Genomic DNA, 14,619 nt, shown 5'->3' with positions numbered 1-14,619 from the left:
TTTTACATGTACTGTTGGAAAGCTTATGTGTGGATGAGTGAATAATTTGCTTTGAGAGTTATCTCAATCACTTAATGGTTATGTTGAGCAATTGGCCCATTGTGAAATATGTCTACTACCAGTAATCTCTTACTGATATGGACATTTGTTTCTATTTCTGACCATAATAGAGGTGAAGAAAGGGTGGTCTTTCATGTTATAATTATTATAAACAGTATCAAAAGGGAAATTAACTTCAAAAAAAGCCATAAAACCATTGAAAGACAATTGCTGGCCAGTATCAACCTTAGGTTAGAAAACTATTTAGAACTGCTGATATATAAGGGGCATTCAAATGACACCCAGTCACTAATTTAAAGTAATAGTAATGATTTTATTAACTCCAAAATGAGATTATATACAATATGCATACTCAAAAATTGTCACCAAAACTGTTGGCACATTTATTCCGTTGCGTCATTAGACAGTTGATTCCATCCTTGAATAAGCAAGTAGGTTGCTGTTGGATCCACACCTGGGCCCAGTCACGCACTTTGTTGTTCATTGTGAATCAATGTCCTTGAATAGCTTGTTTTAGAGGTCCAAACACATGAAAGTCACACGGTGAAAGGTTGGGACTGTATAGTGTATGTTCTATCATTTCCCTCCAAAACTGCTTCAATGTCATCTTCACCTCATTGGCCATGATGGGCAGGCATTATCATGCAGGAGGATAATGCCATTGGACAACACTCGAACGACTCAGGCTGTACTCACCATACACAGCCTCCGACTTCCTCTGCCCACCAAAAATTGAATCATTCCTCATTGTTCCTGCTTACTCTCCTGCATGTTGAGTAGTGGATGATAACTTGTGTGACTACCTTCTCTTTGGTGTGAAAGCACCCTAGCCCTATGCAACATCAAATTGTGCACACGCGTCAGTCTCTCTACCAATAGATGGCACCACCATACCCGCTGTTATGTGGTGTCACCTTATGTGTATGGCAAAGGTTGATGCACTGACCAGGTTTCATTTGAATGAACCTCATACACGTGTAACAGAGCACAACACTTTCCTAGCTTTTAGAACTATTAGTTCCTCCCTTAGGAAGGAGAAAAAGATATATTTTGAAATGTGGTGCTACAGACAGATTCTGAAGTTTTGGTGGGTAGCTTGGCTAATTAATGAAGAGATACTGAGTCAAACCAGGAAGGAACAAAATTTATGGTACAGGGTGGCTAATTGCTAGGACACATCCCCCTGAGGCATAAATGAATAAATTTAGTAATGGAAGGAAATGTGAAGGGTAAAAATTATAGGAGGCCTAGGCCAGAGTACAGCAAACAGGTTTAAGTGGAAGGAGGGTGCAGCAGTTACAGAGAAATGAAGAAACTAGCACAGGTTTTACTAGCATGGGGCAGCTGAATCAACCCATTCTTTTGACTGAAGACAACAACAACAACATTAACAAAAGAAAACTAACACAAAGCACAGGTTACCACACATATTTGTTCCATCTTGTTCTGTACCATTAACCCCAATGAACTACTGGCATTTTGACTGTGTGTTTGATATATTTTGGTGTCGCAGTTATTTTCCAATTTATGGCATAAGTGACTAGAATATTCCTTATAGTACATTTTACTTAGTAATATGAAATAACTGTTTGATACTGCAAATTTCTTTCTGCAGAAAATAGATCGCTCCACTATGGTGAAAGCTGCTAATGGAAGGTATGTATCTGCTCTGACTGTCTTATCACATGCCTTGCGTTATCTTGGAGGTGAGGCCCTGAGGGAGGTTGAACGACAGCAGCCAGGCATTGAAATGTCGCAACAGTCAGTTCGCTGGGTTCTCACAGTTCCTGCACTTTGGCAACCACCCGCAAGGCAGCTCCTCAGGGAAGCTGCTGGTCTGGTATGTCATTTCTGTGAATTGCACTTGTTGCTACATGTTATTTTAGCAAAATTTTCAAGGAAATATATGTAATCCCGACAGATGACAAATATTCCCAGCCACCAATATACGTTGATAGCTTGTGGACTGTAACCATATAAGCAACAACATGGTTAACTGTTAATACCCAAGAAATAAAACAGACTAAAATAGAGAAATTCTCAAGTGAAGGAGAGTTATTTGTTATGAGATGTTGTAAGGGTAAAATACCACCATATTTGTGCCATTTGTATATTTAAATTAGATAGTCAACTGACTCAAGGAAGTTGTAAATCTCTATTAAAAGATGCTATACTCTAATATTCTATGAGCTATAATGAACCAACAATGAATTATTGAGTACTCTTCCATCATGACAAACTGTACATTACTATCATCTGCATTAATAGAGATGTAGTAGTCATCACATTAAACACTAACTGTCAACAATTTCTTTGCTGATCTGCAACAGCCAATACATCACTGATAGAGTAGCAGTACAGAAATTGCTGAATCAGCACTCTACACTCAATCATATAATGATACTTGTTTAAAGTTGAGATGAGTACATGTAGGAAAGGGTCCAGAGCATACAGGATAAGGTGCTACAGGCTCATCCTGTGTGGTGGTGGGTCCTACATTTGACACATTCCGCCTATGCAGATTATACTGGTGACAATAGATACTCAGTATATAGAAGTGGCATCTGTGATACCACTGTGCTCCCACATCCTGGATCAGAGTTCAATTTTATGTGAAATTCATCCAGATGAGTTTAGATTTGCACAATTTTTCAGAACAACCTCAAATAAAAATGTTTAATAACAGCACAAAACTCATAACTCTTTTGTCTCCATCTTACATCTACATAATCTACATCTTTACTGTGCATGCCGTCTTGTGGTGAGCATCACTGTTACCCTTCCTCACTCACACCCACCCCCTCTCCCTCTATTACTGCCTAATTCTTCTGCTCCACTCATGAATGATGTGCAACAAGAACACTTCTGGTAAGGATCTATACAACCTCAGATATCTCTAATTTTATGTTTATGGTCTTTTCACAACATATATGTTGGAGGCAGAGTATGCTGATCTACTCTTCTAGGAACATACACTCTGCGAATTTTTACAGTAAACCACTTATTTCCTTTGTAACATACAGTAGTTTGCATCTGTCTGTCAACACCACTTGAAAGTGAAAATGACCTGTGCATTTTCCAATCTCTTGGAATGCTTCATACATCCAGTGACCCGTGATAGACTGCTGTGAGATGAGGAGTGTGTTCTTTTGCATACTCTATGTAAAACTGTGTAGATATCCCATCAGGTCCAGCTTTCTTTCATGCGGTGAAAAATTTTAACTGATTTTCTATCCTGATATTTAGTTGTGTGTTCGTGCAGCAAGTGAAAGGGGGGACCATAACACTTTCTTCCTCAGTGAAACATTTCCGGAAAATGGAATTCAGTGTTTAGCTCTATCTCTGTCATCATCTGTTTTGGTGTCAGTATCATCACTGAGTGACTGAATGGATGGGGTGGGCCCATTTACTAACTTAATGTAAGACTTAAATTTCTTAAGATTTTGCATCAGTTAGAAAGATAGAATTTCGTTTTTGGATTTTTTGGCCCACACTATTCTCATTTTGGTTCTGTTCAGCTTCTGTTTGTCAACAAGTCTTTGGTTCCAGTGAAGTTCTCATTGCTTTTGAAGCAACTTTATAACATAGTTGTTGAACCATGGCAAGTTTTTCCATCCCTTACAACTTTGTTCAGCTGTCTAACTTGTGTTGTTCAACACTTTTGCATTTTTTCATTTATACTAAAATCATTTTTAGTCTCAGAGGTGAATGACATTCAATGCTCAGATAATTTAAATACTGTTTGTTCTTGCACTTATTAATCAGAAATATTTTTCTTCCTTTGTTAACTTTCACACTTACACCCTTAGTCAGGGATGCTATTGCAGAGTTATGATCACCAATTTTCCACTGTAAGTTACCTGAATAAAAAGTCAGGTTCATTTGAAACAAGGGGATCCAAGTCATTACCCTGATGAGTCACCTCTCAGATTAATTGGGCAAGGTAATTTTTGGATAAAGCATTTAGAACATTGTAACATAAGTCCCTTTTCATTCCTCCCACTTTAATCAATTGAGTCTTCCAGTCTACAACTGGAAAGTTGAAATCTCCTCCTAACCCTATAACATGATCAGGAATTTTTCTGCAACCTTCTCCAAATTTGCCCAGTAGTGCTCCACTACAGCAGATGCTGAGATAACCAATTAGTATGTTTCATTCATCTTTAAAAATGTACCTCCATCCAAATTATTATGCAGTTGGAATTTGTGCTAACTTACTGGAAATTATTGTATTATTTCCATTTATAAATACCCCTCTACTATTGGCAACCAGACTATATTTGCAATATACACTCCAGTCAGAATTTAAATTCTCATTGCTCTTCATTTCCGGTTATAGCCAGTGTTATGTTCCTAAGTGGACATTATAGCTGTTCATAAGTGAAACTAGTTCTGGGATCTTTCCATTGATGTTCTTGCAGCTAATACTGTAGTAACATTTTCTTTATCTGATCTGCAATTATAACTGCTACTACATGGAATTAGTGGGGACAATATTGTTCTCTCTCCAAATCCAATACATAATTTATCAGACCTATGGAAGAGTTACTCCACATTAAAAAAAAAAACCATCCCTGCACATCATAGATTAAGAGGTCCTACAATGCTCCACTTGATAGTGGAGGTCAAGAAATCAATATCAGACATCATCACAACATTGTCTGCACCTCTTGATTAAGCCCTCCAGTCATCTCCAAACCAAAGGATGCTGTTTGGTTTTGGGAATGATGCAGTGAAACACCCAGCTTCCATCCCATGTGTGAGACTAGCTGATTTCATGGATTCTGCCAGTTGCCTGTAGGGGGTGAGGACGGTCTGTGAACACAGGTGGCAAGCATCATTTATGCAGACATGAGCTGCAGTTTACAGCCACCTGAAGCAGGTGCACTCAGTAGCCCACTCCACATCTAAGAAACATGAAAGAAAGAAACTAAACACTACTTTCAGATTAGACACTAACATTTGCAAAATACACAAACTCTTATAAACAACTCACAGTGAAGTCTTCAGATGATGGTAAACCAACAAGTGTACATCAAATTGATGCTGTCATTCAAATTTAATCAAGCTTACCTTTCATTTTTGTCAGCCACACTGTAATCACCACAACATTTAGCTAATGAGTCATTTTAGTTATTCATGACAAAGTAAAAACAATTGATATTTATTATTTTCCTTGCAGGCAAATATCTATGACAAAGAACATCCAGAGAGTCTTATCATTGCACTAGAACCAGAAGCAGCATCTATATATTGCAGGACGCAGAAACTGCATCATGTTGAAATTTCCTCGGATCTGCCTCTTTTTGAAGAACTTGAGGATTCAGGTTGGATTCATTATTTAATGGATTAGTATATGTAATATAATATAAATAATTTTCAACAGCATTACTTATTGAGAATGTTGATGGGTGAAGCATGTTTAAAAAAAGTATTCTATATTATGTTGGCTTATATCAAAGCTAGAAAAAAGATTGTGTGAACATGGTTTGTGTCATAACTGTGTTGAGATCATTTTAAATATGGAGAGTATTCAGTACTCAGTGGTATGGGCTGTGGTATGCTGTTGAGGTTCAGTGGTCATTTTGTATTGGTTATGTTCCTCAATGTACTTACTCCACTAACTGTTGATTCTGATGTCAGTCACTGCAGCTACAGCTGTCTCTTTCATCATCCATCTTATGCATGCTGTATGAATGTTGTGCTAGTAACATAAAAAGATTACTCATTCATGCAATGTGAACTGTGTAAACACTGAAATGGAGCCCTATTATTCCACTCATATTCTACTATGGCTTAGTTAATAGTATTAATCAAAAGGCAGTTGTCATGTACACTGATGCCATATATGTAATTGTAAGCAAAGATTCACTGAAATATCTAGAAAAGGATGATTTTGAGTGCATCAGAGGATGGAAATGTACTAATGTGAAAATAAAACAAGTTGTACTAAATTTCAAACAAAAAAAACCAACAACACAGAAAAAGTATTATTAATATTAAGAACAAAGGCTTATTTACCCAAACATATTGTACTGTATACCAATATGGTACACAGTAGTTCACTTGGGTACTCAAAGAGATTTAAAATTACAAAAGAAAGCCATCAGATACATAAGGAAATGCAACATAGAAGTCTGTCAAAATAAAATTAAAGAACTCAAAGTATTAATGGCACTTACATTGTACATAAGCCTCTTTCTTACTATAAAATGTACAGCTCTGTCAAACAACAAATTTCATACAGCAATATTTACTTTTGTAGTAAAAGACTTAAAGGACATGAAAGAACCTGATAAAAGTAAGAAGGATAAACTTCCACCCAGCACAGTTTAAAATGATACAATTTTCAAAAGTACATTTAAAAAGTTGTCCCATATCTACATAATGATATTGTGAGAATGTATATTTGCAGTAAAATTCGTAGGCTAAAAGTAAATTTAAAGGGGGGGGGGGGGGGGGGGGGAGGGTAGGTGGAGGAAGTGAATTAAGCACTTCCAAGTCATGACTGCTCTTAAAAGACAGGCGTCTGGAAATAAAAATTAGCTGAAACTTCGCACAGACAAATCCTGCCAGAAATGGACGTACTTGCACATATATAAGAAGATGTAATAGCTTAAACCAGCATCATTCAAAAAATGAGAAAATATGTATCCTTTCTTCAAGCTGTTTTATTTAGTACCATCAAGTGAAAGTGAATTTTATAATAACTAGTTTTTTAATGTAATAGTGCTTACTTATTATTTTAAGGCACCCGTTACATGGTGGTGGATTGTGGAGGGGGTACTGTGGACATCACCGTACATGAACTGTCTTCAAGCCGAGGGACTTTGCGTGAGCTGCACAGAGCTACTGGTGGTCCCTGGGGATCCATAGGTAAGCAAGGTCATCTCCATAAACAGAAGGATGTTGTTTATCTTAGCTTCAATAGTGGCAGGTATATTATTTATGAAATGAAATGAATGTCTAAGGGGATGAAACCACCAATTATGCAACAAGATAATGTGATATTAGTGCAAAGCATTCAGATTTATTTTATGTTCAACCTGCAATGTAAGGAATATGTACTAGATTAGATTAGATTAGTACTTGTTCCATAGCTCATGAATATGACACTTTGTAATGATGTGGAATGTGTCAGGTTAAGAAAAGGTGTCTACACAAGATATTGCATTGCACAAAATATTACATGACACTTGTTGTTGTTGTTGCAGTCTTCAGTCCTGAGACTGGTTTGATGCAGCTCTCCATGCTACTCTATCCTGTGCAAGCTTCTTCACCTCCCAGAACCCACTGCAACCCACATCCTTCTGAATCTGCTTAGTGTAGTCATCTCTTGGTCTCCCTCTACGATTTTTACTCTCCACACTGCCCTCCAGTATGAAATTAGTAATCCCTTGATGCCTCAGAACATGTCCTACCAACTGATCCCTTCTTCTGGTCAATTTGTGCCACAAACTTCTCTTCTCCCTAATCCTATTCAATACTTCCTCATTAGTTATGTGATCTACCCATCTAATCTTCAGCATTCTTCTGCAGCACCACATTTTGAAAGCTTCTATTCTCTTCTTGTCCAAACTATTTATCATCCATGTTTCACTTCCATACATGGCTACACTCCATACAAATACTTTCAGAAATGACTTCCTGACACTTAAATCTATGCTCGATGTTAACAAATTTCTCTTCTTCAGAAACGCTTTCCTTGCAATTGCCAGTCTACATTTTATATCCTCTCTACTTCGACCATCATCAGTTATTTTGCTCCCCAAATAGCAAAACTCCTTTACTACTTTAAGTGTCTCATTTCCTAATCTAATTCGCTCAGCATCACCCGACTTAATTCGACTACATTCCATTATCCTTGTTTTGCTTTTGTTGATGTTCATCTTATATCCTCCTTTCAAGACACTATCCATTCCGTTCAACTGCTCTTCCAAGTCCTTTGCTGTCTCTGACAGAATTACGATGTCATCGGCAAACCTCAAAGTTTTTATTTCTTCTCCATGGATTTTAATGCCTACTCCAAATTTTTCTTTTTTTCCTTTACTGCTTGCTCAATATACAGATTGAATAACATTGGGGAGAGGCTACACTTAATTTTTTAATTTTTATTTATTTATTTATTTATTTGTGGGGGTTGGGGAAATTACCTGCTTACTATATCCCAAAATTCATCTAATGAGTAGAAGGAGTTGCCATTAAGAAATTCTTTTAATTCCTTTTATATGCTATATGGGTATCTGTCAGACTTTTGATGCTATTAGGTAAGTGACCAACGACTTTTGTGGCAGCATAATTTACCCCCTTCTGTGCCAAAGTTAGATTTAAATAAAATAGAAAGAAACTTCCACATGGGAAAAATATATTAAAAACAAAGATTCCAAGACTTACCAAGCGGGAAAGCGCCGGCAGACAGGCACATTAACAAAACACACAAACACACACACAGAATTGCTAGCTTTCGCAACCGATGGTTGCTTCTTCAGGAAGGAGAGGGAAAGACGAAAGGATGTGGGTTTTAAGGGAGAGGGTAAGGAGTCATTCCAATCCCGGGAGCGGAAAGACTTCCCTTAGGGGAAAAAAAGCACAGGTGTACACTTGCACTCACATACACACACATATCCATCCGCACATACACAGACACAAGCAGACATATTTAAAGGCAAAGAGTAAGGGCAGAGATGTCAGTCGAGGCGGAAGTACAGAGGCAAAGAAGTTGTTGAAAGACAGGTGAGGTATGAGCGGCGGCAACTTGAAATTAGCGGAGGTTGAGGCCTGGCGGATATCGAGAAGAGAGGATATACTGAAGGGTGAGTTCCCATCTCCGGAGTTCGGATAGGTTGGTGTTGGTGGGAAGTATCCAGATAACTCGGATGGTGTAACACTGTGCCAAGCTGTGCTGGCCATGCATCAAGGCATGTTTATCCACAGGGTGATCCTCATTACCAACAAACACTGTCTGCCTGTGTCCATTCATGCGAATGGACAGTTTGTTGCTGGTCATTCCCACATAGAAAGCGTCACAGTGCAGGCAGGTCAGTTGGTAAATCACGTGGGTGCTTTCACACGTGGCTCTCCCTTTGATCGTGTACACCTTCCGGGTTACAAGACTGGAGTAGGTGGTGGTGGGAGGGTGCATGGGACAGGTTTTACACTGGGGGCGGTTGCAAGAGTAGGAGCCAGAGGGTAGGGAAGGTGGTTTGGGGATTTCATAGGGATGAACCAAGAGGTTACGAAGGTTAGGTGGATGGCGGAAAGACACTCTTGGTGGAGTGGGGAGGATTTCATGAAGGATGGATCTCATTTCGGGGCAGGATTTTAGGAAGTCGTATACCTGCTGGAGAGCCACATTCAAGGTCTGATCCAGTCCCGGGAAGTATTCTGTCACAAGTGGGGCACTTTTGGGGTTCTTCTGTGAGAGGTTCTGGGTTTGAGGGGATGAGGAAGTGGCTCTGGTTATCTGCTTCTGTACCAGGTTAGGAGGGTAGTTGCGGGATGCGAAAGCTGTTTTCAGGTTGTTGGTGTAATGGTCGAGGGATTCAGGACTGGAGCAGATTCGTTTGCCACGAAGGCCTAGGCTGTAGGGAAGGGACCGTTTGATATGGAATGGGTGGCAGCTGTCATAATGGAGGTACTGTTGCTTGTTGGTGGGTTTGATGTGGACGGATGTGTGCAGCTGGCCATTGGACAGATGGAGGTCAATGTCTAGGAAAGTGGCATGGGATTTGGAGTAGGACCAGGTGAATCTGATGGAACCAAAGGAGTTGAGGTTGGAGAGGAAATTCTGGAGTTGTTCTTCACTGTGAGTCCAGATCATGAAGATGTCATCAATAAATCTGTACCAAACTTTGGGTTGGCAGGCTTGGGTAACCAAGAAGGCTTCCTCTAAGCGACCCATAAATAGGTTGGCATACGAGGGGGCCATCCTGGTACCCATGGCTGTTCCCTTTAATTGTTGGTATGTCTGGCCTCCTCACCCCACCGACACCTCGCAATCCTACCTTCTACCTACTTCCTAAAATTCACAAACCCAAACATCCTGGCCACCCCATTGTAGCTGGTTACCAAGCCCCCACAGAACATATCTCTGCCTACGTAGATCAACACCTTCAACCCATTACATGCAGTCTCCCATCCTTCATCAAAGACACCAACCACTTTCTCGAACGCCTGGAATCCGTACCCAGTCTGTTACCCCCGGAAACCATCCTTGTAACCATTGATGCCACTTCCCTATACACGAATATCCCGCACGTCCAGGGCCTCGCTGCAATGGAGCACTTCCTTTCACGCCGATCACCTGCCACCCTACCTAAAACCTCTTTCCTCATCACCTTAGCCAGCTTCATCCTGACCCACAACTTCTTCACTTTTGAAGGCCAGACATACCAACAATTAAAGGGAACAGCCATGGGTACCAGGATGGCCCCCTCGTATGCCAACCTATTTATGGGTCGCTTAGAGGAAGCCTTCTTGGTTACCCAAGCCTGCCAACCCAAAGTTTGGTACAGATTTATTGATGACATCTTCATGATCTGGACTCACAGTGAAGAACAACTCCAGAATTTCCTCTCCAACCTCAACTCCTTTGGTTCCATCAGATTCACCTGGTTCTACTCCAAATCCCATGCCACTTTCCTAGACGCTGACCTCCATCTGTCCAATGGCCAGCTGCACACATCCGTCCACATCAAACCCACCAACAAGCAACAGTACCTCCATTATGACAGCTGCCACCCATTCCATATCAAACGGTCCCTTCCCTACAGCCTAGGCCTTCGTGGCAAACGAATCTGCTCCAGTCCTGAATCCCTCGACCATTACACCAACAACCTGAAAACAGCTTTCGCATCCCGCAACTACCCTCCTAACCTGGTACAGAAGCTGATAACCAGAGCCACTTCCTCATCCCCTCAAACCCAGAACCTCTCACAGAAGAACCCCAAAAGTGCCCCACTTGTGACAGAATACTTCCCGGGACTGGATCAGACCTTGAATGTGGCTCTCCAGCAGGGATACGACTTCCTAAAATCCTGCCCCGAAATGAGATACATCCTTCATGAAATCCTCCCCACTCCACCAAGAGTGTCTTTCCGCCATCCACCTAACCTTCGTAACCTCTTGGTTCATCCCTATGAAATCCCCAAACCACCTTCCCTACCCTCTGGCTCCTACTCTTGCAACCGCCCCCAGTGTAAAACCTGTCCCATGCACCCTCCCACCACCACCTACTCCAGTCCTGTAACCCGGAAGGTGTACACGATCAAAGGGAGAGCCACGTGTGAAAGCACCCACGTGATTTACCAACTGACCTGCCTGCACTGTGACGCTTTCTATGTGGGAATGACCAGCAACAAACTGTCCATTCGCATGAATGGACACAGGCAGACAGTGTTTGTTGGTAATGAGGATCACCCTGTGGCTAAACATGCCTTGATGCACGGCCAGCACAGCTTGGCACAGTGTTACACCGTCCGAGTTATCTGGATACTTCCCACCAACACCAACCTATCCGAACTCTGGAGATGGGAACTCGCCCTTCAGTATATCCTCTCTTCTCGATATCCGCCAGGCCTCAACCTCCGCTAATTTCAAGTTGCCGCCGCTCATACCTCACCTGTCTTTCAACAACTTCTTTGCCTCTGTACTTCCGCCTCGACTGACATCTCTGCCCTTACTCTTTGCCTTTAAATATGTCTGCTTGTGTCTGTGTATGTGCGGATGGATATGTGTGTGTATGTGTGTGCGAGTGTACACCTGTGCTTTTTTTCCCCTAAGGGAAGTCTTTCCGCTCCCGGGTTTGGAATGACTCCTTACCCTCTCCCTTAAAACCCACATCCTTTCGTCTTTCCCTCTCCTTCCTGAAGAAGCAACCATCGGTTGCGAAAGCTAGCAATTCTGTGTGTGTGTTTGTGTGTTTTGTTAATGTGCCTGTCTGCCGGCGCTTTCCCGCTTGGTAAGTCTTGGAATCTTTGTTTTTAATATAAAGTTAGATTTAACATTGAGTAGTGAAGATCATCCTTTCTCCATGTACACTGTTATTACTTTTGAATTCGTTCGGATTGTTAATAACAAATTTCATAAATGAATAAGGCTACAGTGAAGATCCCTAGCTCTAAATAAGTGTCTGCAGGATGTTCATGGATGAGCTCCAGCAATTGTTTTGATTACACACTTTTGTGCAATGAACACTCTTTTAGTCAATGGAGAGTTACCCCAGAATATGATGCCATACGAAAGCACAGAGAATGAAAATAGGTGTGGTAAGATAATTTACTGAGATGCATATCACCAAAATTTGCAATGACCAGCATAAGTAGCTGAACTTAAACGTTTCAGCAGATCTTTAGTGTGTTTTTTCCAGTTCAACCCCTCATCAATGCACACACCTAGAAGTTTTGTGTAGTCTACAGTTAGCTACGGATTCCTGATCGAAGTCTATATTTATTAATGGTGTCATTCCATTTACTGTGTGGAACTGTATGTACTGTGTTTTGTCAAAGTTTAATGAGAGCCCATTTGCAGTGAACCACTTACTGATTTTCTGAAAAACATCATTTACAATTTCACCAGTTAATTCTTGTCTGTTGGGTGTGATAGCTATACTTGTATCATCAGCAAAAAGTACCAGCTTTGCATCTTCATTAATCTATAATGGCAAGTCATTAATATATATTAAGAACAGCAGAGGAACCAAGACCAAACTTTGTGGCACCCCATTCTTGATTGTTCCTCAGTTTGAGAAATCACCAGTTTTTTGCATATTATGTGAACTGCTTATTTCAACTTTCTCCACTCTACCAATTAGGTATGATTTAAACCATTTGAGTGCTGTCCCATTCATACCACAGTACTTGAGCTTATCTAGAAGTATTCCGTGATTTACACAATCAAAAGCTTTTGAGAGATCACAAAAAATCCCAATGGGTGACTTCCGGTTACTCAGAGCATTTAATATTCCATTAGTGAAAGTATATACAGTATTTTCTGTTGAAAAACCTTTCTGGAAATCAAAATGACATTTTGTTTAAACTTTATTTTTACAAAGGTGTGATTCTACTCTACAATACATCACTTATTATAAGAATTTTGGATAAGGCAGTCAGAAGAGAGATTGGACAGTAGTTGTTGACATCAGATGTAGCCCCTTTTTATGCAGTGGTTTAACAATGGCATACTTCAGTCTATCTGGGAAAATACCCTGCTTCAGAGACCTATTACATATGTGGCTAAGAATCCCACTTGTCTCTTGGGAACAAGCTTTCATTATCCTGCTGAAAATGCCTTCAATTCCATGTGAGCTTTTATTCTTGAGAGAGTTTATTACCTTCCTAATTTCAAAAGGAGAGGTGGGTGGAATTTCAACTGTATCAAATGGTGTGGGTAAGGCCTCTTCCATTAACTGCCTTGCTTCTTCTAATGAACATTTAGATCCTATTTTCTCTACAACATTTAAAAAATGATTATTCAAAATGTTTTCGACTTCCGGCTTGTTGTTTGTCAAGTTTCCATTTGCTTTGATGGTAATGCCATCATCCTGTATTCTTGGTTACCCTGTCTCACTTGTAATAATATTCCAAATTGTTTTGATTTTGTTATCACAGGTATTAATCTCAGACATGATACACATGCTTCTGGAATTTTTAATAACCATTCTTAATGTAACACATTAGTTTTTATACTTTACTGGCCACTAAAATTGCTACACCAAGAAGAAATGCAGATGATAAACAGGTATTCATTCGACAAATATATTATACTAGAACTGACATGTGATTACATTTTCAAGCAATTTGGGTTCATAGATCCTGAGAAATCAGTACCCAGAACAACCACCTCTGGCCGTAATAATGGCCTTGATATGCCTGGTCATAGAGTCAAACAGAGCTTGGATGGTGTGTACAGGTACAGCTGCCAATGCAGTTTCAACACAAAACCACAGTTCATCAAGACTATTGACTGGCATATTGTGATGAGCCAGTTGCTTGGCCACCATTGACCGGACGTTTTCAGTTGATGAGAGATCTGGTGAATGTGCTGGCCAGGGCAGAAGTTGAACATTTTCTGTATCCAGAAAGGCCCGTACACAACCTGCAACAGGCGGTTGTGCATTATCCTGCTGAAATGTGTGATTTCGTAGGAATCGAATAGAGGGTAGAGCCATGAGTCGTAACACATCTGAAATGTAATGTCCACTGTTCAATGTGCTTTCAATGTGAACAATAGGTGACCGAGACATGTACCCAATGGCACCACATACCATCATGCCAGGTGATATGGCAGTATGGCGATGACGAATACACGCGTCCAATGTGCGTTCACCGCAATGTTGCCAAACACGGATGCGACCATCATGATGCTGTAAACAGAACCTCAATACATCTGAAAAAATGATGTTTTGCCATTCGTGCACCCAGGTTCGTCGTTGAGTACACCATTGCACGCGCTCCTGTCTGTGATGCAGTGTCAAGGGTAACCGCAGCCATGGTCTCCGATGAACTGATAGTCCATGCTGCTGAAAACATCATCGAACTGTTTGTGCAGATGGTTGTTGTC

The 14,619-nt window shown here is 40.5% G+C and overlaps 1 protein-coding gene across 1 annotated transcript in view; it reads left to right on the top strand.

Moving 5' to 3' along the window:
- LOC126277046 (heat shock 70 kDa protein 12A-like) overlaps positions 1–14,619 on the top strand; it is a 218,492-nt gene that overhangs the window by 93,646 nt on the left and 110,227 nt on the right. The window contains exons 5-7 of the mRNA XM_049977324.1: positions 1,676–1,900; positions 5,243–5,387; positions 6,811–6,936. Of these exons, the coding sequence (XP_049833281.1) occupies positions 1,676–1,900; positions 5,243–5,387; positions 6,811–6,936 (496 nt within the window). The remainder of the gene's footprint in view (positions 1–1,675; positions 1,901–5,242; positions 5,388–6,810; positions 6,937–14,619) is intronic.

Source organism: Schistocerca gregaria, chromosome 1, assembly GCF_023897955.1.
Source record: "Schistocerca gregaria isolate iqSchGreg1 chromosome 1, iqSchGreg1.2, whole genome shotgun sequence".
In the NCBI taxonomy this organism is placed as follows: Eukaryota; Metazoa; Arthropoda; class Insecta; order Orthoptera; family Acrididae; genus Schistocerca; species Schistocerca gregaria.
The sequence above is the reverse complement of the archived record's forward strand: the minus strand, read 5'-3'. Positions and strand labels throughout refer to the sequence as shown.